Source organism: Rhinolophus sinicus, linkage group LG11 (genome assembly GCF_036562045.2).
Source record: "Rhinolophus sinicus isolate RSC01 linkage group LG11, ASM3656204v1, whole genome shotgun sequence".
In the NCBI taxonomy this organism is placed as follows: Eukaryota; Metazoa; Chordata; class Mammalia; order Chiroptera; family Rhinolophidae; genus Rhinolophus; species Rhinolophus sinicus.
The window spans coordinates 67,098,641-67,120,315 of NC_133760.1; the positions used below are offsets into that span (position 1 = coordinate 67,098,641).

Consider the following 21,675-nt stretch of genomic DNA (forward strand, 5'->3'; position numbering starts at 1 on the left):
ATAAAAAGCATGAATCAAATGAAATCAAATCTTTCTTTGATGGACTAAGTTGGCATTGTCATGTTTGGTTTATCACACATCCTTGGGAATTTGCTTTTAAGTTTTAGGAAGGTCATGGAGTATCAGCTTTAAACTGCTTTCCTAGTCATTTCCCTCTGTAATTTCTTGATTCTTTAGCTTACTTCTAAAATGTAAGGTCTTTGGTTTTTCTCTGTCTATTGCAGTCATTGATTTGTTTGAAAATCTAGGCATTTTTTTATGCTTATGCTCTCAGTCTCCAGTCAAGTGACCCTTAGAACATAACATGTTTTTGAAAGGAAAGCCTTCTAGAAAATAGAAAATGTTCCCAAACAACTTCTATGGATCAGTTAGTTCAGTGAACATTGGACTACAGTTGATCCTTGAACAATGCGGGAGTTGGGGGTGCTGACTCCTCGCGTAGTTGGAAATCCACATATATAACTTTTGACTCTCCAGAAACTACTCTTGATAGCCTACTGTTGACCGGATGCCTTACTGATAACAAAGTTGATTAACGCATATTTTTTATATTATATGTATTATATGCTGTATTTTTACAATAAAGTTAGCTTTATTAGAGAAAAAATATTAAGAAAATCATGAAGAGAAAGTACATCTACAGTATTTGCTGAAAAAAAAATCCGTATATAAGTGGACCCGTGCAGTTCAAACCCATGTTCAAGTGTCAGCTGTATTGTATGCTTTGCATTGCTGGAAATTATAAGTAAATGATGAAAACCAAAGACCTTTTTCCCAAAGAATTTACCAGTCTGGCTGTGTCATCTAATGTGGTAGCCGTTAGCCAGATGGCTATTGTGGCTATCTAAATTTAAATTAATTAAAATTAAATAATAGATAAAATCAGGTCTTGGACGGTACAAATATAGACATTTTATGTCTTTGGTGTATTGGAGCCTATCTATGAATGAGAATTTGTTGTTGTGTATCTGTGGGCATGGTAGTGTGTTACCTGGTGGCATTCATCCACATTTGGATTAGTTTATTTCTTGTCTTCCCAGTCTTAGAGGAGAGTTGATGGTTTGATTCAGGATATAAAACCATCAGGGCACTGCTACATTTTCTAATTGTAACAGTTTTCTTCCAAAGCCCCCCAGACATTTCTTCAGCATTCTTTCCTGTTAATTTCACTGATGTTTATGAGGGAAATGGAAAATACATTTTATAGATTTTTTTTATTGTGGTAAATATTCTTAGCAATATTCATCATTTTAACCATTTTTAGGTGTACAGTTCAGTGGCATTAAGTACATGTTGTGCAACCATCACCATGACCCATCTCTAGAACTTTTTCATCTCCCCAAACGAAAACTGTGTACCTCTTTTTTCTTTTTCTTTTTTTTTTTATTAGTTTCAGGTGCACAAGACAAAGCAAAACTTAGACGTTTATTGTGTACCTCTTTAACAGTAACTCTCTATTCTCTCCTTTCTCCCGCCCCAGCAACCACCATTCTACTTTTTGTCTATGAATTTGACTACTTCAGGTACCTTATATAAGTAGAGTCAGCTAAACAATATTTGTCATTTTATATCTGGCTTATCTCACTTAGTATAATGTTTTCAAGGTTCATGCTGCAGCATATGTGAGAACATTTTTTTTAATTGTGGTAAAAGTATACATCAATTCATTATTATAACCTTTTTTTTTTAAAAAAAGATTTTATTGGGGAAGGGGAGCAGGACTTTATTGGGGAACAGTGTGTACTTCCAGGACTTTTTTCCAAGTCAAGTTGTTGTCCTTTCAGTCTTAGTTGTGAAGGGTGCAGCTCAGCTCCAGGTCCAGTTGCCGTTTCTAGTTGCAGGGGGCGCAGCCCACAATCCCTTGTGGGAGTCGAACCGGCAACGTTGTGGTTGAGAGGACGTGCTCCAACCAACTGAGTCATCTGGGAGCTCAGTGGCAGCTCAGCTCAAGGTGCCGTGTTCAATCTTAGTTGCAGGGGGCGGAGTGGTAATCAAACCGGCATCCTTCGGAGTTAGGAGCACGGAGCTCCAACCGCCTGAGCCACCGGGCCGGCCCTATCTTAACCATTTTTAAGGGTACAGTCCAGTGGCTTTAAGTATATTCACGTTGTTGTGCAACCATCACCACCATCCATCTCCAGAACTTCTTTCATCTTTAAACTGAAACTCTGTACCCTTTAAACAGTTACCTCCCATTTCTCCAGCCCCTAGCCACCACCATTATGCTTTCTGTATCTCTGAATTTGACTAGATACCTCATATAAATGGAATGATACAGTATTTGTCCTTTTGTGACTGGCTTATTTCACTTAACATAATATCCTCAGGGCTCATCTGTGTGTCAGAATGTCATCCCTTTTTAAGGTTGAGTAATGATGTATGTACCACATTTTGTTGATCCATTCCTCTGTCAGTGAACACTTGTAGTGAGGAATGCGGTTATGACGAAGGGGGTTAAAATATGTGTTCAGTCCCTGCTTTCAATTCTTTTGCCCCAGAGGGGAATTGCTGGATCATAAGGTAATTCTGGGGTTTTTTTATTTTTTTTAGGAACTGCCATACTGTTTTCCAGATTTTGCAGAATTTTAAGCTCTGTTGAGCTTAAAAACAAATTTAATTCATAGAAAGTTGAGATTGCTCAGATTACCTCTCCTGTATTTTTCTAGCTCTGGTACTGAAATATTACCAGAGAGTGTTTTACTGCTGTATAGGTAAAGCTCCAGAGAGAAGGTATATTTCTCTTTTGAAGGTTCACAGTCCTGCTAAAGGGGATAATTTTGTAGTGTTTGGTGTGCAGAACCTTTTGAAAGTACTGATTTAATTTCTTTCTGGTAGAGTTTCTAAAATGAAAATATTATGAAATGTATATTTTTTCTCTTTTGATAACAAATTTTATAACAGAATTTACAGTATGGTTTTTACTTATTTTTTCTCAAGCCCATAGCACAATTCTTTTCAGTTTTTCTCCGTATTCATTGTTTCCTCGTTATATTTTCTGTCTCAATGATGAAATAATAGTAATTAAACAGATAGCCCTAAAGCAGAAGAATATACGTATTTGAAACTAGACTTGAAACTATACATTTTTGCATAAGCACTCAGAATTTTCTAACACTTCAGTGTAATTTTTGCAACACTTGAAGCTAGACATCTCCCATCTCTATAAGATTGAAAAACTTGGATCTTCAGCCCAGTGTTAACATGCTGGTAATACATGTGCTCATTCCTCTGGCATATGAGTCGTTAAGTAGGCACGAATAGAGACCAGTGATTAATTAAAGAAATACATTTTCTATCTTTTTGGCTTTCAGGAAGCCCTCACACATTTGCTACCCATTTGCTTCAAATGAAATGGTTTCAAGCTTGGCATTTTCTACTTTTAAAGCAGGGCTGCCTATATAATTGGAAAGGGCCACAGTGAAGCTATTATCAGGGAATGCATGCTTCAGTCACTCCCAATCCAGATTGATTTTAAACTTTTTATTTATTTTAAGTGTGTTTTTCCAGGACCCATCAGCTCCAAGTCAAGTAGTTCCAAGTTGATTTTATGTACCCAAATTTGTCTTTTTGTCACGGCCATTTTTGAAGTTAATATTCACATACATAGGTGACTGAGGATTTTAAATTTGGATAGAAATTCTTTGCACTTGTCATGAAAAAATTTTGGCAAGATTTCTCAGTACCATTACGTGTGGCTGATGGCTGTAGATTTGAGCCAGAATTCATTTGACCGAGGTCATTATGACATAGGGTTATTTGAAAACTCTTGTCCCAGAAACACTGGGATTGTATCAGAAACTGAGGAGACCATAGTGTGCAGTGCTGTCATTTGGTCTTGATTTCTTTTGTTGTGCTCAAGATAGAACAATGTATATGGGCACTGTAGTCTTCCAAAGTTGACTTGAAAAGTGAGTATTTATTTCTCCTGGAATTTCAATAGCTTATGATGTTTTACAGAATTATTTTTAGCCAGGAATCTCTTCCGCCTCACAAGGGAAATAATATCTCCCTTTTGATTTTTCAATTGTTATGGCGATGGCTGTGAAAATGTAACTTGTCTCCATAAATGAGCCTTTTTACCTCTAGAAAAGTAGTTTATGCGTACAAGGGTCTCAGAGCTTGCTAGCGGCTTTATGATTATGTTTTGTTTACATTCTGCTTTTGGAGGTGGTTGTTTACTCATCACTGCTGTGGTGAAGGTATTAGCTAAGTTTCATTTCACCATGGTTTCTGTATTTCAGGCCATCTTGCAAAACAAGTTGTTTTGAAAAATACCGTTTGTAGGTAGTGATGGTTATCTTTTCAGCCCCACTGCTTATATGTTTCTTAATATCCCCTCAAGCTATTTTTTCTCCCTGCTATCTAAGAAAACCATGAGAAAGTAAGTAACTTGTGACAGATCTAGCAATTTGTAAAATTCTTCTAATGGATTAGATACAAAAACTTGAGGTAGTTGACCGACTTTAAAAAAAATCACTCTCTATTTCTGGTAAACTAGATCTGTTCTTTCTTTACCTGTGTCACGAAAATGCTTTTTTTCTTGATTTGGGAAATTTTGATTTTCTAGATCTACCGCATTCTTACAGGGCATATATCTAAAGTGTGTTGTTTTACTAATAGTTGTGGTTTTTTTTTTTAAGGTATTCTTTTCACGCTGTACTCTGACCTAGTTCTTCTATATATACTATATATACTATAAATATACTATAAACCTTTGTAAGTCTTTATTTAATAAATATATTAATTGAAATGTTTTAAAAAGTACAGCGACCTGACACTTTTATGTTACTTCTCAAATCTCATTGAAATATTTGTATTTCCAGAACCTCATTTTTTTATTTACCAAAGCCCTTCTGTCCTCAGTGAAGTATGTTAAGTAATTCTACTTAATATGAGGAGTTTTTGTGTAGGATTAACTAGCAGCCCTAATGCGCTGCTAATTCTTGGCAGCTCATGAATCGTTAGGGGCTCCTGTCTGGGTGTGCTTGCATTGTTTGGGGCCTGCTCAGTGATTTCCGTGGAGTCGGCAGTTTTAGAACTGTTGGTGTGGAAGCAAGTCTTGGAGCAACAGTGCAGCATTAAAGGCAAAAGGGGCAAGTATTTTGAGGATCTGCTGTGAAGTATAATGAAAGACTTAAGAGTATGTTAGTGAAAGGATTACTGGGCCATAGCCTGCCTGCTTCATAGTCATCACATAGTCATGGAAATATCTTTTGAAAAAATTGATAAAAAGGCCTGTTCTGCTACTGCTTTGTGAAATGGGAGATTGGAATTAGATGCTTAAATGGAAAATGTTCTCTTGTTGCAGCCTCTTTGAAATATGCTGTTAGTGGGAGCTGCAGCTTCCTCCTGCTGACTGAGCCCCAGGCTTCGGTTGAGATGGTCCTTTCAGAAATGTGGAGCTTAGTCCAAGCCTGGATTTCAGTGGGTAGCACCTGGCATCTGTGGCTAGAAAGTCCTATGAAGTGTAAGTGCTTTCTTCTCTCCTTTTAAAGATTCTCTTTTCCTTCTTCTCTTCCTTCTTTCTGCAGCTTAGCAGAGGGGAAGAACAGTGAGCACTGTACTGTAGAGCCTTGGGTACCAGGATTTGGTTGCATTTTCTTTATGATTCAGTGATGACAACAAGATAACTTGGTTTTGGATGTCAACAATTGAAAACCCTCCTGGATTTCAAACTAAAGTGATAAATTATGACTCCTTAATATATAGTGCTGGCAGTATCATCCCAGGTAATTTTTCATTGACTATTTACTTAGTAGCTCGTAATATTCAAGTTTGCCCGGTTTCTTTAGCCGTCACTCTTATCTTTTGTTCTTATTCCAAAAGACAAATATTTGAAAAGAGAGGCACATTTGGCCAGTGCGTGAGGCAGCATCAAGATAAACAGGGATGCTTGAAGCGTGAAGACAGCTCTTCTTTCACTTTGGTTCTACTTGAAACATTTGCACAAGGAGTAATTTGGGAATTTTTCTAAGTCCAGTTGCTCATAGAATTGTCCTAGGAAACTCATGTAGCTGCCATCTATATTTTAATTTAGTTATAAAATTTTAAAAAAATTGATAATAACATAATAGGCATTAGAAAGTGCAAGTTTTATACTTGGGTTAGTTGCCTGGGGCAAAGTGCTATTTTCTTTTTTCCTTTTTTCAGAAACGTTGGTAATATTTTAAAATAAGCTCATTCCAGAAAAAGACTCCCATTTTGGGGGTATTTTAATTTCCCTTCACTGACATTTTTAAATCTTCAGGTTTTAGTGAGGAAAATATTGAGCTGCTTCTTATTCCCCCCCAAAAAATATATATTTAAAAAGCAAAACAAAACCAACGCTACATCTGGGCAAGGCAAGTGAAGTTCTACAAACGAGGATTCTGAATGAAAAATGTCCTCTCAGGGCCTTTGTATTCTTTATCTATAAAGAACTTATTCGCTTGTTCTTTATTGCCCTTTCTGTCTCTAAGCATTATGGATTCTGTTCTTGCAGCTGACTCCCAATCCATTAAATATCTGAGCTACCTACCGAAAGGATGGGCTTTCTGTTTGGGAAAACAAAGAGGGGTTACAGACTCAGGAGATGATGATATCTTGTCATTTTGCTTCATATTTAGTCACTTAACGTACACTTTTTTTTTTTAATTAGTTTCAGGTATACAAAACAACATAATAGTTAGGTAATACTTTACTTTTTATTTTTATTTTTAAAAATACATACTTTATTTAAGTGCCTCTATGGCCAAAGGATTTGAGCTGCAGAGATAATTAAGGTTTACTTTTGAACAGTCTATAGTCTATTAGAAAAGGTGAGCAAAGGCCCAGGTAATTACAATACAAAGTTTTACAGTTGAGCTGTTACAAAGTCAAGGCTACCTTGGTGGTAAGGATTCCTGCCTCTAGTATTTTCTCTTCATCTCGAGCTTTCAGGAGTTTGCGTGTGATGTGTTTTGTTTGTTTGTTTGTTTGTATGTATGGGGTTGTGGGAAACCGGGATGCTCTGTGTTGCACTGATCTACCATAGTCTTGAGCAGTTCCACTGTCTACTGTTCTCAGTGGGGGGCTTTCTCAGTGATCCTGTCCTCCGTGACATTCATGTTCTGCCTTACATCCGGAGGGTCCTGTGCAGGACGCATTTTTTGACCCTTCCCTCAGTGGTAGGAGACCTCTGGTGGCATTGGTCTAGTATCATGAGTTCAAGACTGTTTTCTGCCCTATTCTGTAAGGGAAGGTGTTCTTTTCTTTTACGCTTACTACAGCAGCAGTGGGTCTTAGCCTGTGCCCTGGGGAGACATGACTTACTGCTCCTGCCACACAGCTTAAGGCTTTCGTTCAGTAGGGGTGAAGGGTCCAGTCAGACCTGTGCGCCTTTTCTGTAGTTGAGGCTACAACTCTCCTCCAGGACTGTGCCACCAAAGGAGGTTTTCTCTGGTCTGCTGCCCCATCCACAACGTTTCCCTCGAGATGTGGTTGAGGTCTATGGAGAAGAGCCTGGAGGTAATTGTGAAGTCCTCTTGTGCTAGCCCACACTCAGCCTTTCTCAGTTTGTTCATAATTTTAGCTGAATTGTTATTACCTAGTTGTTTGGTGCCCTGCATCTTTTCCTCCTTTGTTCTGCCACGGGTGAGCCAGTGATTGCCTCTTGGCCTTGGATAGTTTTTCGATTTCAGTCCACTTGGTTGCCCTGGAACCTCTGCTTTCTGATGCATTTAAGAAAAGTTATTTTTTAGTTCATTTGCTTTTGTTTATTGTTAAGTGGAAAGCAATATATTTGCTTATGTTTGTTAACTTGAAGAAAGCAGTGTTCCAACTTTCTACATTTTGGGTGGATATAGTACTCCTCTCAGGCATTTTTATTCATATATTTTAAACCCCACAAGATATTGTTTTATTTATTTATTTATTTATTTATTTATTTATTTATTTAAGATTTTATTGGGGAAGGGGAACAGGACTTTATTGGGGAACAGTGTGTACTTCCAGGCTTTTTTCCAAGTCAGGTTGTTGTCTTTTCAATCGTAGTTGTGGAGGGTGAAGCTCAGCTCCAGGTCCAGTTGCCGTTGTTAATTGCAGGAGACGCAGCCCACCATCTCTTGCAGGAGTCGAACCGGCAACTTTGTGGTTGAGAGGACGCACTCCAACCAACTGAACCATCCAGGAGCTCAGCGCAGCTCATCTCAAGGTGCCGTGTTCAATCTTAGTTGCAGGGGGCAGAGCCCACCATCCCTTGTGGCAATCGAGGAGTTGAACCGGCAGCCTTTGGTGTTAGTAGCATGGAGCTCCAACCTCCTGAGTCACTTGGCCGGCCCAAGATATTGTTTTATATAGTCAGTGTTCATAAGAGATTTACCTACATACTTAGCCTTTCCATTACTCTTCATTTCTTCTTGATTTTTCATGTTTCCATCCAGAATTATTTTCTTTCTTTATAAAGAACATCCTTTATTATTTTTTTCTTTGTGGATCTATTGTTAGTGAACTCTTTCCTATTTTACTTTATTTTATTATTTTATTTTTATTTTATTCTTAAAGTGTCTTACTTTTGTTGCATTTTGGGAGGATTTTTTGCTGGGTATAAAATAACCAATTGGCATTTATTTTCTTTCAGTACTTTGAAGATGCTTAGTTCCCATTGTTTCTGTCGACAATTTAGCTATCGGTCTTACTATGTTCCTTTAAGGATAACACATCTTTTTTCCCTCTGGCCTTTAAGATTTTCTTCTTTGTCTTTGGTTTTTCAGTAGTGTTATTATGATGTGCCTGGGTCTGATTTTTCTGTCCTTAGGGTTTGTAGAGCTTCGTAAATCTGTGGCTTGGTATCTTTTATCAATTTGGAAATTTATCAGCCATTATCTTTAAATAGTGCTTCAGCCCATTTTTTTCTGAAATCCCAGGATTTCAGTTATATGTATGTTAGACTTTTTCACTATATCCCACATGTCACTTAGATTCTTCTCATCTTTATCTTTTTTGGCTTTGTTATTTTCTGTTGTAGTAATCTTTTCTTCAGTTGTCTGATTTGCTGTGTAACTCTTCCATTTGGTTCTTAATTTAAGCTGCTGTATTTTCCAGTTCTAGATTTCATTTGATTCTTTTTTATAGATTCCATTTCTTCATGGAAAGCCTCCAATTTGTCTCCTAATTCACTGAATATATTAATCAGTTAATTTTTCCAGCTATTGATTTTTAAAAATTCATAACTTGAAAGAATTTTACAGTGAACACCGATACACCCTTTTCCTTAATTTAACAGTGCCCTATTTGCTTTCTTTTTGTCTCTTTCTGTTTCTGTTTGCTCTCCGAGTGTATTTGTTTTAACCTTTTGGAATTAAATTGCAGCCCTCATAATGCCGTATCCCTAAGTTAATACATATCTGGTAAGAATAAGGACATTTTCTAAACTAAACTAAAACCATTGTCACTCTCAAAAAATTGAGTATTGATATAATGGTGCTATCTAATACACAGTCTATATTCAGATTTCCCAATTGTTTCAGTTACAGATTTCTAGCTTTTAACAAATTTTATTTTGTCTAATCCAAGACTCAATCAAGGCTAATGCATTGCTTGTGGTTGTTATATCTCTCTAGTTCCTGGGTATTTTTTTTCTTTTATGATAGTGACATTAAAAAAAGCAAATCCAGGCCCATTTTGTCTTTGCTTTTAATATGCCCCACTATTTGGATTTGTCTGATTTTCTTAGGATTGCATTCACGTTAAACATTTTTTGGAAGAATACTACAGGGATGATAATTTGTGGTTTTCAGTGAATCACATCAGGAAGTCACATAAAATGTGTCCCATTATTGGTGATGTTATATTTTATCACTTTGGTTAAGACATCACAGTTTTTTTAGTCCTCATCTGATAATTTCGTTATCTAGATAGTTTATTTTTTATTGCCACGCCCCCCCCCCCCCCCCCGTTTTATTATTATGTAGCCTTGCTTTTGTTTGATAATACTGGGTATACTATTTATGGAAAGTTGAAGGGATTATAAATGATGTTTTTTTTCCTGCGATGATTTCTTTTGCTTCAGGCAGGTCTTTATGATATGACCAGATCCCTTTAATCTAAGAAGGGGTTGAACAGATTCTAAACTGTGTTCCTGTATTATTATTTTTTGTGTGCATGTGGCAAAATATACGTAACAAAGTTTACCATTGTAAAGTGTACAGTTCAGTGGCATTAAGTACATTCACATTGCTTTACCACTATCACCACAGATCATTTCCAGAACTTTTTCGTCTTCTCCATCTGAAAACTCTGTACCCATTAAACAGTAACTTTCCCCATTATCCCATCCCTTCAACCCCTGGCAACCAAATTCTAACTTTGTTTCTATGAATTTGACTGCTCTGGGTAACTCATATTAATGGAATCATATAATATTTGTCCTTTTGTATCTGGCTTATTTCACTTAGCATAATGTTCTCAAGGTTTAGCCATGTTGTAGCATCATGTAATGGTACTTACGTACTTTTTAAAACTGAATAATTATCCATTGTATGTATATACCCACATTTTGTTTATCCATTCATCTATCAATGAAAACAGCATGGGAGTTGCTTTCAACTTCTGGTTATTGTGAATAACGCTGTGATGGACATGGATGTGCAAATATCTTCTCAAGATCCTGTTTTCAGTTATTTTGGTTGTATACCCAGAAGTGTAGTTGCTGGATCATGTAATTCTGTTTTTAATTTTTTTGAGGAACATCCATACTGTTTTCTATACTGGCTGCACTGTTTTATATCCCCACCAACAGTGCACAAGGGTTCCAGTATCTTCTCATCCTCACCAATACTTACTTTCTGTTTTTTTGATAGTGGCCATCATAACAGGTGTTAAGTGATACCTAATTGTGGTTTTGATTTACATTTCCCTGATTACTAGTGATGTGTTGAGCATATTTTCATATGCCTATTGGCCATTTTTATATCATCTTTAGAGAAATGTCTTTCCAAGTCTTGCCTGTTTTAAAACTTGGTGATTTGGTTTTTTGTTGTTGAGTTGTAGGAATTCTTTGTATATTTTGTGTATTAACCCCTTATCAAATAGGGTTTTCAAATATTTTCTGCCATTCTGTAGGCTGCTTTCCCTTTTGTTGATTGTTTCCTTTGCCACATAGAATTTTAAAGTTTGATGTTGTCCCATTTGTCTATTACTGCTTTTGTTTCCTCTGTTTTTGATGTCATATCTATGAAATCATCATCAAATTTAACGTTTCCTTCTTTTATGTTTTCTTCTGGGAGTTACACTTGTAAGTCTTACATTTAGGTCTTTAATCCATTTTGAGTTAATTTTTGTATATGGGTCTAACTTCTTTCTTTTGCCACAGCTATGCAGTTTTCACAACACTATTTATTGAAGAGATGCTCTTTTTCCCATCATGTAATTTTGATACCTTTGTCGAAGATCATTTGACTATATTTGCGAGACTCTATTTTGTTCCATTGATCTCTATATCTGTCTTTATCCTAGTGCCATATTGTTTTGACTACTGTAGTTTTGTAATGCTTTTGAACTTGGGAATGTGAGACCTCCAACTTTGTTCTTTTTCAAGATTGTTTTAGCTATTTGGGGTTCCTTGAGATTCCATATGGATTTTCTGATGGATTTTTCTATTTCTGCAAAAACCATCGTTAGGATTTTGATAGGGATTTCACTGAATTTGTAGATTACTTTTGGTAGTATTGACAGTAGTAAGTTTTCCAGTCTGTAAACACAGGGTGTCTTTCCATTTATTGGTGTCTTCTTTAATGTCTTTCAGCAGTATTATGTAGTTTTCAATGTAGTACAAGTTTTTTTGCTTTCTTATTTTGTTCCTGAGTATTATGTTCTTTTCGATGCTATTATAAATGCAGTTGTTTTCTTAATTTCCTTTCCAGATTGTTCATTATTAATGTATAAAAACAATTGATTTTTGGGTGTTGATTTTGTATTTTAGAACTTTGCTGAATTCATTATTCGTTCTAACAGGTTTTTGGGGTATCTTTAGAGTTTCCTACATAAAAGATCATGTTATATGTGAGTGGGCATCATTTTACCCCTTCCTTCCAATTTGGATGCCTTTTATTTTTCTTGCCTAATTGGTGTGACTAGAACTTCCAATACTATGTTGAATAGAAGGGGCAAAATTGGGCATCCTTGTTTTGTTCGTAATATTAGAGTTTTGAAAAGCTGTCAGTGTTTGACCATTGGATATGATGGCATTGTGAGTTTTCATATACAGTCATGTGTCAATAACAAGGTATGTTCTGAGAAATTCGTCATGAGGTGATTTTGTTGTTGTGCGAACATGACAGTATACTCATAAACCTAGGTGGTGTAGCCTACTGCACACCTAGGCTATGTGGCATAGCCTGTTTCTCCTAGGCTACAAACTTGTACAGCATGGTACAGTGCTGAATACTATAGGGAGTTGTAACACATGGTAAGTATTTGTGTATATAAACATATCCAAACATAGAAAATGTCACTGTGTTGTACACCTAAAACTAATATAATATTGTATGCCAGTTGTGTTTTAACAAAAATAAAGAAAAATAAGCATTAGAAAAGTACAGTAAAAATACGATTTAAAAGATAAAAAAAATGGTATACCCATTGTAGGGCACTTACCTTGAATGGAGCTTGCAGGACTGGAAGTTGCTGTGGGTGAGTCAGTGAGTGAGTGGTGAGTGAATATGAAGGTCTAGGACATTACTATATCCTACTATAGACTTTATAAATACTGTACATGTAGGCTGCACCGAATTTGTAAAACAATATGAGGTTAAGTCAAGCACAAGAAAAACGATGTGATCAAGAGATGGTAAACACAAGATGTGCGCGGTTAGACAATTAAGTTCGTGAACTTGTTGCATCGATGTTGCTGACCTTTTTTGATATCAGAGGGATTATTCATTATGAATTTGTACCAACTGGACAGTTAACCAAGTTTACTATTTGGAAGTGCTGAAAAGGCTGCATGAAAAAGTTAGACGACCTGAACTTTTCGCCAACAATTCATGGCTCTTCTATCACGACAATGCACCAGCTCACAGGGCACTGTCTGTGAGGGAGTTTTTAGCCAGTAAACAAATAACTGTATTGGAACACCCTCCCTACTCACCTGACTTGGCCCCCCAATGACTTCTTTCTTTACCCGAAGATAAAGGAAATATTAAAAGGAAGACATTTTGATGACATTCAGGACATCAAGAGTAATACGATGACAGCCCTGATGGCCACTCCAGAAAAAGAGTTCCCAAATTGCTTTGAAGGGTGGACTAGGCGCTGGCGTCGGTGCGTAGCTTCCCAAGGGGAGTACTTCGAAGGTGACCATAGTGATATTCAGCAATGAGGTATGTAGCACTTTTTCTAGTAGGAGTTCGCGAACTTAATTGTCCGACCGTGTATAAGGGTGCTGCCTACATAACATACGGTTTTACAGCAAACTTTTTTTTAGGTCAGTTGAAGGAGTACACTCTAAAATAATGATAGTTTAATAAATACATAAACTAGTAGCAGTTGTTTATTATCATTACTAAGTACTGTGTACTGTACCTAACTGTATGTGCTAGACTTTTACATGACTGGCAGTGCAGTAGGTGTGTTTATCACAGCATCACCACAAATATGTGAGTAGTGCATTCTGCTACAATGTTATGACAGCGACGACTCAGAGGAATTTTCCAGCTCTGTTATAATCTCATGGGAGCACTGTGTGTATGCAGTCCATTGTTGAAACATCATTATGTGGTGCATGACTGTATGGTCTGTTAGGTTAGAATAGTTTCCTTCTTTTCCTAGTTTGTTGAGGGTCTTTATCATGAAGGGGTATTAAACTTTATCAAATGCCTTTTCTGTATCAATTGAAATGTTTGTTTGTTTTCCTTCATTCTGTTAATGTGTATTACACTGTTTGATTTTCATATGTTTAACCATCTTTGTATTCCATGAATAAATTCTGTTTGGTCGTGGTGTGTAATCCTTTAATATACTACTGAATTCAGTTTGCTAGTATTTTGTTGAGTTTCGTTTTTTTTCTTTTCTTTTTGCATCAGTATTCATAAGGGATGTTGGTCTATAGTTTTCTTGTGGTATCTTTGTCTGGTCTTAGTATCTGAGTAATGCTGGCCTTATAGAATGAATTAGGAAATGTTCCCTCCTCTTCCGTTTTTTTGGAAGAGTTTGAGAAGGATTGGTGTTAAGTCTTCTTTAATTGTTTGGTAGAATTCACTAGTAAAGCCATCTGGTCCTGGGCTTTTCTTTGTTGGGAGGTTTTTGATTACTGATTCAGTCTCTTTAATAGTAGTGTAGTCTATTCAGATTTTCTATTTCTTCTTGATTCAGACTTGGTATGTTGTCTGTTTCTAGGAATTTGTCTACTTCTAGATTATCCACTTGTTGGTGTAGTTATTCATAGTATTTCTTACAATCTTTTATTTCTGTAAAATTGGTAAAAATGTTCTGTCATTTCATTTCTCTTTTTTTAGTTAATCTAGCGAAAAGCTTGTCAATTTCATTGATCTTTTTGAAGAATGAAATCTTGGTTTTTCTATTTTCTATATCTTTTATCTAATCTTTATTGTTTCCTTTTTTATGTTAGCTTTGGGTTTAGTTTGTTCTTTTTCTCGATCCTTAAGTTAAAGTTAGGTTGTTGATTTGAGAAGTTTTTTATTAATGTAAGTGTATATAGGTATAAATTTTTATAAGTTTTTACTGTATCTCATAAGTTTTGGTATATTGTTTCCATTTTCATTTTCTAATTTCCCTTTTTTAACCCATTGGTTATTTAAGAATATATTTGTGAATTTTCCAGTTTTCCTTCCGCTATTAATTTCTAGTTTCATTTCATTGTGATTAGAAAAGATACTTTCTATGGTTTCAGTCTTTTTACATTTATTAAGACTTGTTTTATGGCCTAACCTGGTCTCTCCTGGAGACGGTTCAGTCTTTGAGATATATTTCCTGTTTCTTTCAGTAGGTCACATCTGAAAGTCTGGGGTGTTCACTCTCCTTGGCAAGCTCTGAATTTGTTTTCATCTCCTCAGTCCAATGAGGCTGCCCATAGCTCTTCAGCTTCTTAGCCTTTTGTCTTCCATTTTCAAATAGGCAAATGCCATGAGAGGAAAAGTGGAGCCAGATATTGGGATGGACTCTTCCATTCCGTGTCTCTGGAATCTGTAGCCTTGTGTTCTAGCTATCTTGGTAGTTTTTTAAAAACTTTTTTATTTATTTTAAGTGTGTTTTTCCAGGACCCTTCATCTCCAAGTCAAGTAGTTGTTGCGATCTAGTTGTGGAGGGCACAGCTCACAGTGGCCCATTGTCTTGGTAGTTTTGATGTCTTCAAACAGGTTGTTTTTGGTATTTAATTTGTCTTGTTTTGGGCTAGGAAAGTAGTGTAATGCCAGCTAGTGTTTTATAACCAGAGTTGAAACACCTGATAAATGCTATGAGAGTGATAGCTTGAGGTTACTTAGGGAGCATATAGAGCATAAAACTAACTCCTGTGTGTTAAAAAACTTCATTACATTTTTGAAAACAATGTGGGTAAATTAAATTTTTGTAAAAGAGATCTTAAAAGAGCATCTTTGTTTTTTAATTGTATATCTTGGAGGTCTTTCCATATTAGGAATGCAAATCCATCTTTATTTTTAAAGGCAATTCCAAAGGACATGTTTAAAAATATTCAAACATATTAAAGGTGCTTGAAAAATAAATCTTTGCATCATCCTTACCTTCAAGTTTACCAATTCTCCAGAAGGACATACTACGTCCTTTTTGTTTTGTTTTGACTTTTGAAGCCCTTCTTTTTTTTGAAATCTCCTTATAAGAAAACAAATATTTAAGTCAAAAATATATATAACCTAGAATGATACAGTTGGTATTTTTTGCTAGTTTCTGTCATTCAGATTAAAGAACAACATGGCACTACACAATGACTTTTTCACAAGGATTGACAGATTTCACTTAGGAGACAGACTTCATTCTAGTTCAACTTAATGGGCAATATTGGGGTTTTTTGTTTGTTTTGTTCTATTTTGTTTTTAAACCACACAAAACAAATGTATAACTTGGTGAATACTGTAAACGGGCATCCTTATACCCACCACCGAAGTCAAGAACTTTACCAGCCAGTCCAGAAGGCTTCCTTGTGCCTGTTTGACACAACTGCTTCCTCTCCCTGAAAGGAACCACTGCCGTTTCATAGGAAACCCTTCTTTGTGTTTCTTTATAGTTTTATCACCTACGTGGGTATTCTTCCACATTGCACTTCAGTCTTGCTGTTTATATTTAAAATACGTCTTTTGAATATGTTTAAATCTTCAGGTTCTCTCTCTGTCTACAGATGACTTATCTGTCGAGGAGTCTGGACCATTTGTGTTGAGTTTCCCTACAGTCTAGATTTTGCTGATTGCATAGTTGTGATAGTGTTCTTCTGTTTTCTGCAAATTGCCCCTGGATCGAGAGGCTTGATGAGACACAGAGTCAAATCTCTTGTCATTGTGGTGTCCTGTTCTTCCATCAGGATGCACATACTGATTGTTCTCCTGCTCTCCTGCTATGAGACACGTTACCTCACAACGTAGTGACTGAAAACAGAAACCTTTTCATTGTACCTCGTGACTGTGTAGGTCACGAATCCAAGCAGGTTTCCCTGGAAAATAGTTCTGTGCCCCATGAGGCACCCATTTGGTGGATGGGCTGATGTCAAGATTCTGCGATAGCTTCATTTGCATGCTTGACACTGTGGAAATGGCTGGGAGGCTCCTATTGCATTCCATGACTTTTCAGACTTGGTCTCATTTACATTGTCTCTCTAGTAGAGCAGTCTCAGTTCTTCCATGAGGACATAACAGTAAACTGGAGGACATAACAGTAAAACCACCACAGTAACTAATAAATATTTTGGGGAGATACTTTGCTATAGCATGTTTCACTTTCAAGTTTCACCTGCTAACTAGCATTTATCCATGAATCTTGCCTCTATAGCAGTTATTGCTGTAGTGTTCTAATGGAGATTTTCTGCTTCTCTTATTCCTTCTACAGTCATTGCTAGCATTCTTCTGTAAAAAGATGTCTATATCCTACAATAACTTCTCCCCTGTTATTTATTTATTCAGTTGTTATTCACATCAGTAAGGACTCATGGATATTTATTTTTGAGTTATAATCCGATACTATTATAATTAACTTTGTTATTCCAGGTTTTCTAGCTTTGGCCATTGGAAGCTCTTTCAGATTAGCTCCTAGGTCCTTTGGACTTTAGACTAGTTTTTAAAATGTTTTTCTGGCCTACTTTTCTTTTAGGGACATTATTCTTTTCATTATTTCCTCCCTCCACCCCATAGCTATAGATGGCATTTGACCTCAGTTGCTTATTTTTTGTGAAATGAGTTTTTCTGAACTTTTAGGAGGCGTGGCTAAGGATAGTATAATACCTCCAACTTTAAGGAGCTTCCTTTTCTGTTGTTTTCAGATAGTGTTTACAAATATGGTGGTTTTAGGTCTAAGATTTCCTGCCTTCTCCTTTTTCCCTTTGTCTCTAGTATACTTGTCCTGTATAATTTTGATTCTGTTCACAGCACTTTCTCCTCAGTTTGGAGCCCTGTCCTGGCTCTTCAGTTTCAAGAGTTTATAGAGGCTAGACTGTAGACCTCTTCTACTCACGAAAACCTCTTCCATTTTTCAAATACAGTTTTCAAATTGGCTCCCTGTGCTTTCTAGTGAATACCTGTTGGCTCTTTTGGTTTCCTCTGCTCTTAGATCCATTAGCTACCTTGTTGTTTCCCTCTGCTTTTACTGAAACTGGAATTGTACAAGTCTTGTAGATGTCACTGTTTTATTCCTAACTGCTTATATTCTTGGAGATAACTAGGGAACACCTAATTTTGTTGTAAATGTCCATTGTGCTTTGTTTGGTTTTGCTGTTTAATTGCTCTGTTTTTATGAGGGCATTTATGGTGATTGCAAGGCTTCATAGAATCTTTTTGCTATTTTTTAAAATATCAGTTTGAGTAAAATATATTTTGATGGCCTGTTAAATCATAGATGTGGTTGGGTTACCCGTTGGATAATGAATGGCTAAAAACTGTGTGGCTGGAAGATATTTTGCCACATGCTGGGATTCAAAGTCCCAAAAAAGTAATAAAACACATTTTATCTGGAAAGATGTTAATGTTTCGTGCTTATTTTCCACCAACTTACTGATTTAAAGCTAAGTTTTATGTCAGTAAACCTGTCATGAATTTCAGGGTCTCTGTTTTTAGTTTACTTTGTTAGCTTGTACAGGCTATTTATTCTGTTTCTGTTCCTTAACTTCCTGTTTATCTTTGGAAAAATCTTGAAGAATCACTGTGTATTATTTATGAAGTGCTCCATCTTCATAAGAAATTGACTAGGTAAATCTATGTGATCTCTCCTCACAGTTGGCTCTATTCATGTACTGAGACTGAAAAAAATCTTTTCAGTCCATCATTGCCAGTTCATTTTAGCCTTCTCCCAATGAAGAGGTGGTGTGGTGTAGAATTGCTTTAGAATTTGTCAGTTGTTAATTGTTGCCTATTGTGTACTGCACAATTTTGTTCTCAAAGTTATGTTTCAAAATAGGACTCCCTTCTATAACTATGACTAGCTGTTAGAAACCCAGTTCTATGCTTTGGTCTATTTATTATTTCTGTAGATATGTTTATATTCTCCTGTGAAAATGATTTTAGTAGCATGTATAACACTTTGCCAAATTTAAATACATCAAAAAATGAAGTATGTGAAATAGTCACTTGGGGTGAGATGGTTTTTCCGCTGTTATATTCAGGAACTAAAGATTGAAATGTAGGCCTGTTGAGACTACTATGAAATATATTCTCCTATTTATAGATACATTAAAATAGCTTCCACACTCAATTCTTAGAGTGAACAAGATGTATTTATTTTAAGTGGAAAAGAGAAGAAACATCCAACCTTAGGGTTGGAAAGTTATATAGTGACATTTTAGTTTTAGTAGGAACTTTTGAGACATTTTTCTTCATAATCTACTCCCTACATAATTAATGATTTTAATCAGCAAGATTAGATCTATTGATTCTATTGATAACTCTCATGCCTTTCTAGAATGAGAAGATTTTAGGTGATAACTTTTGAACAGGGCCTATAAATATGTAATTTGATGTATTGGCTGAATTAGTTGGGTAAGTTGTCAGATTTTTCTTTCATTATACGTTGGTCTAAATATGTTTTTATATATTGATGTTTATATATATATATATATATATATATATATATATATATATATATATGCTTGTATATATTGAGGTGATATGATATTAAAATTATTTAGAAAAGTAGTCCTTAAGACATTTTGTCTGATCTGCTTTTAGGTTCATGCATGGGAGATTTCAGACCAGTTGTTACAAATTCGACAGGATGTGGAATCATGCTATTTTGCTGCACAGACCATGAAAATGAAGATTCAGACCTCATTTTATGAGCTCCCCACAGACTCTCATGCCTCTTTAAGGGACTCATTACTAACCCATATCCAGAACTTGAAAGACTTGTCACCTGTCATTGTAACACAGGTAAATTCTATGCTTATCATTAGGGGAATTTGTGGGGCAATTTAGATTTATCAGGTTAATTTCGATTGATATCGCTAGACCATGTGAAGTAATGTTGACAATTTTACACTAATTGCTATATGAGGTGTGATCAAAAACTACGGTGAATGGTTAAAAAACATTAGTACAGTAAAAGACAAATTGCCATTAATCCCCCTTAAAATAGTTCCCCTCACTTTGAACACACTTATCCCGTCATTCTTACCACTTTCTGAAACAGTTCTGGAAGTCCTTTTTTGTGAGTTTCTTTAGTTGCGCTGTCATGACTGCCTTGATGTCCTGAATTGATTCAAAACGTTTACCTTTCATGGTCATTTTGACTTTGGGGAAGAGTCTGAAGTCGCATGGTGCCAGATCCAGTGAATAAGATGGATGAGGACACACTGTAATGATTTTATGTGACAGAAATCACCGTACCAGAAGCGATGTGTGACACGGAGCCTTTTCGTGGTAGTCACAAAATACGGTGAATGCTACTGCCGCAGGCCACCCAATGGAAAGGCAGGACTCTTCAATGCAGGAAGCAGGGCCTTGAACCTTAGTAACAGTGTGTGACAAGTTTCAACTTGTTTGGTGCAGTCGGGTGTGAGCTATGGTTGAGAGAAGATGTTTTAAAGTGTAATGTAAATCATCCTCCATCATTACAACACTCCGTGTCACACATCGCTTCTGGTACAGCAATTTCTGTCACATAAAGACATTATGGTGTGTCCTTATCCACCTTATTCACCAGATCTGGCACCGTGTGACTTCTGGCTCTTCCCCAAAGTCAAAATGATTCAGGACATCGAGGCAGCCACGACAGCGCAACTAAAGACACTCACGAAAGAGGATTTCCAGAACTGCTTCAGAAAGTGGCAAGAACGATGGGATAAGTGTGTTCGAAGTGAGGGGGAGTACTTGGGGTGGGGAATTAATGGCAATGTGTTTTTCTGTAATAATTTTTTTTATTTAAACATTCACTGTATTGTTTGATCACAGCTCATATTCTTTTAAATGAATAGAAAGTGAAAATTTGAATCTTTTATATTAATCTTAGAGTTCATTTGATTTTAAGCTAACTTAAATACCAGAAGTGGAGGAGGTGAGTATAGGTTTTCACTGGAAGCCATGTGCCCTCCCCCACCCCCACTATTAAAATTGCAGATGATGAAAGTACTGTATTATTCTGGGTCAGAGGTCTATATAGTTTCCTTTGGAAAAAAAAATCCTTTCTGGACTGATTGGCTAGTAAAAGTCCCATGAATGAAATGGTGAACTAGAGCATTTGGCCTTTCCCCCTTAGACAGGGAACTACGTTAGGAAGAAAAAGCTTCAGTGAATACATACTCACATGTGTTGACTGCCTGGCATAGAAGTGCCCTTGAAGAGGAAGGAGGCTTTTGCGTAAGGCTTCAAGATGAGAAATGGAAAGAGAAGGGAAATGGCAATCCATTACTTGAGGAGTGAGTCAATGCGCTGACTTTGTCAGTAGCTTTGGCCTTTTGGCAAAGTATAAGTTATCTGTCCATGAAGTTCTATGGTATTGCCAAATAAAAGTAAGTATTGATATATTCTGAGGAAAATCTGTAGTCTGTTCCTTCTTCTTTTTGTTGGTTTTTTTGTTTTTGTTTTGTTTTTCATTTTTAAAGGTTACCTTTTAAATCCTAGGATTTGTAGCTAGCCTAGAAGAGTTTACGTGATGTAGATAGCTGTGTGGGTGAGGGGTTGGGGTGGGGGTGTCAGTCTTACTTGTCATGTTGTTTGGAAAAAATGTAGTTTCTTTACTTTTCAGTTAATAGTGATGATAACCCTATTTCTGTTCATCTGTTCTATTAATTTGTTTAATCTCTCTTGTGATTCAGCTGGCTTTAGCAATAGCAGACCTTGCCCTACAGATGCCTTCCTGGAAGGGATGTGTACAGACATTGGTGGAGAAGTAAGTAACTTGTATTGACTGGATGCTCGTATTTGGGATTACCATTAACCTACACTGAGAGATTTGTTAGCAGTAGCTAGACATTTGGACTGTTTCCCCAAATTCTTAACATAGACTTATTTATTATGAACCTTTGTTAGGTTAAAAGACAATCATTTAAAA

The 21,675-nt window shown here is 36.3% G+C and overlaps 1 protein-coding gene across 2 annotated transcripts in view; it reads left to right on the top strand.

Annotated features, from left to right (window-relative positions):
* The window catches only part of TNPO3 (transportin 3), a 73,486-nt gene that overhangs the window by 5,811 nt on the left and 46,000 nt on the right, over positions 1 to 21,675 (top strand). The window contains exons 1-3 of one of the 2 annotated variants that reach the window (XM_019751540.2): positions 5,350 to 5,467; positions 19,356 to 19,556; positions 21,440 to 21,513. In XM_019751540.2, the coding sequence (XP_019607099.1) occupies positions 19,434 to 19,556; positions 21,440 to 21,513 (197 nt within the window). In that variant the 5' untranslated portion in view covers positions 5,350 to 5,467; positions 19,356 to 19,433. Of the gene's footprint in view, positions 1 to 5,349; positions 5,468 to 19,355; positions 19,557 to 21,439; positions 21,514 to 21,675 lie in introns of those variants that run through there. The other variant, XM_019751530.2, reaches the window with a different exon arrangement.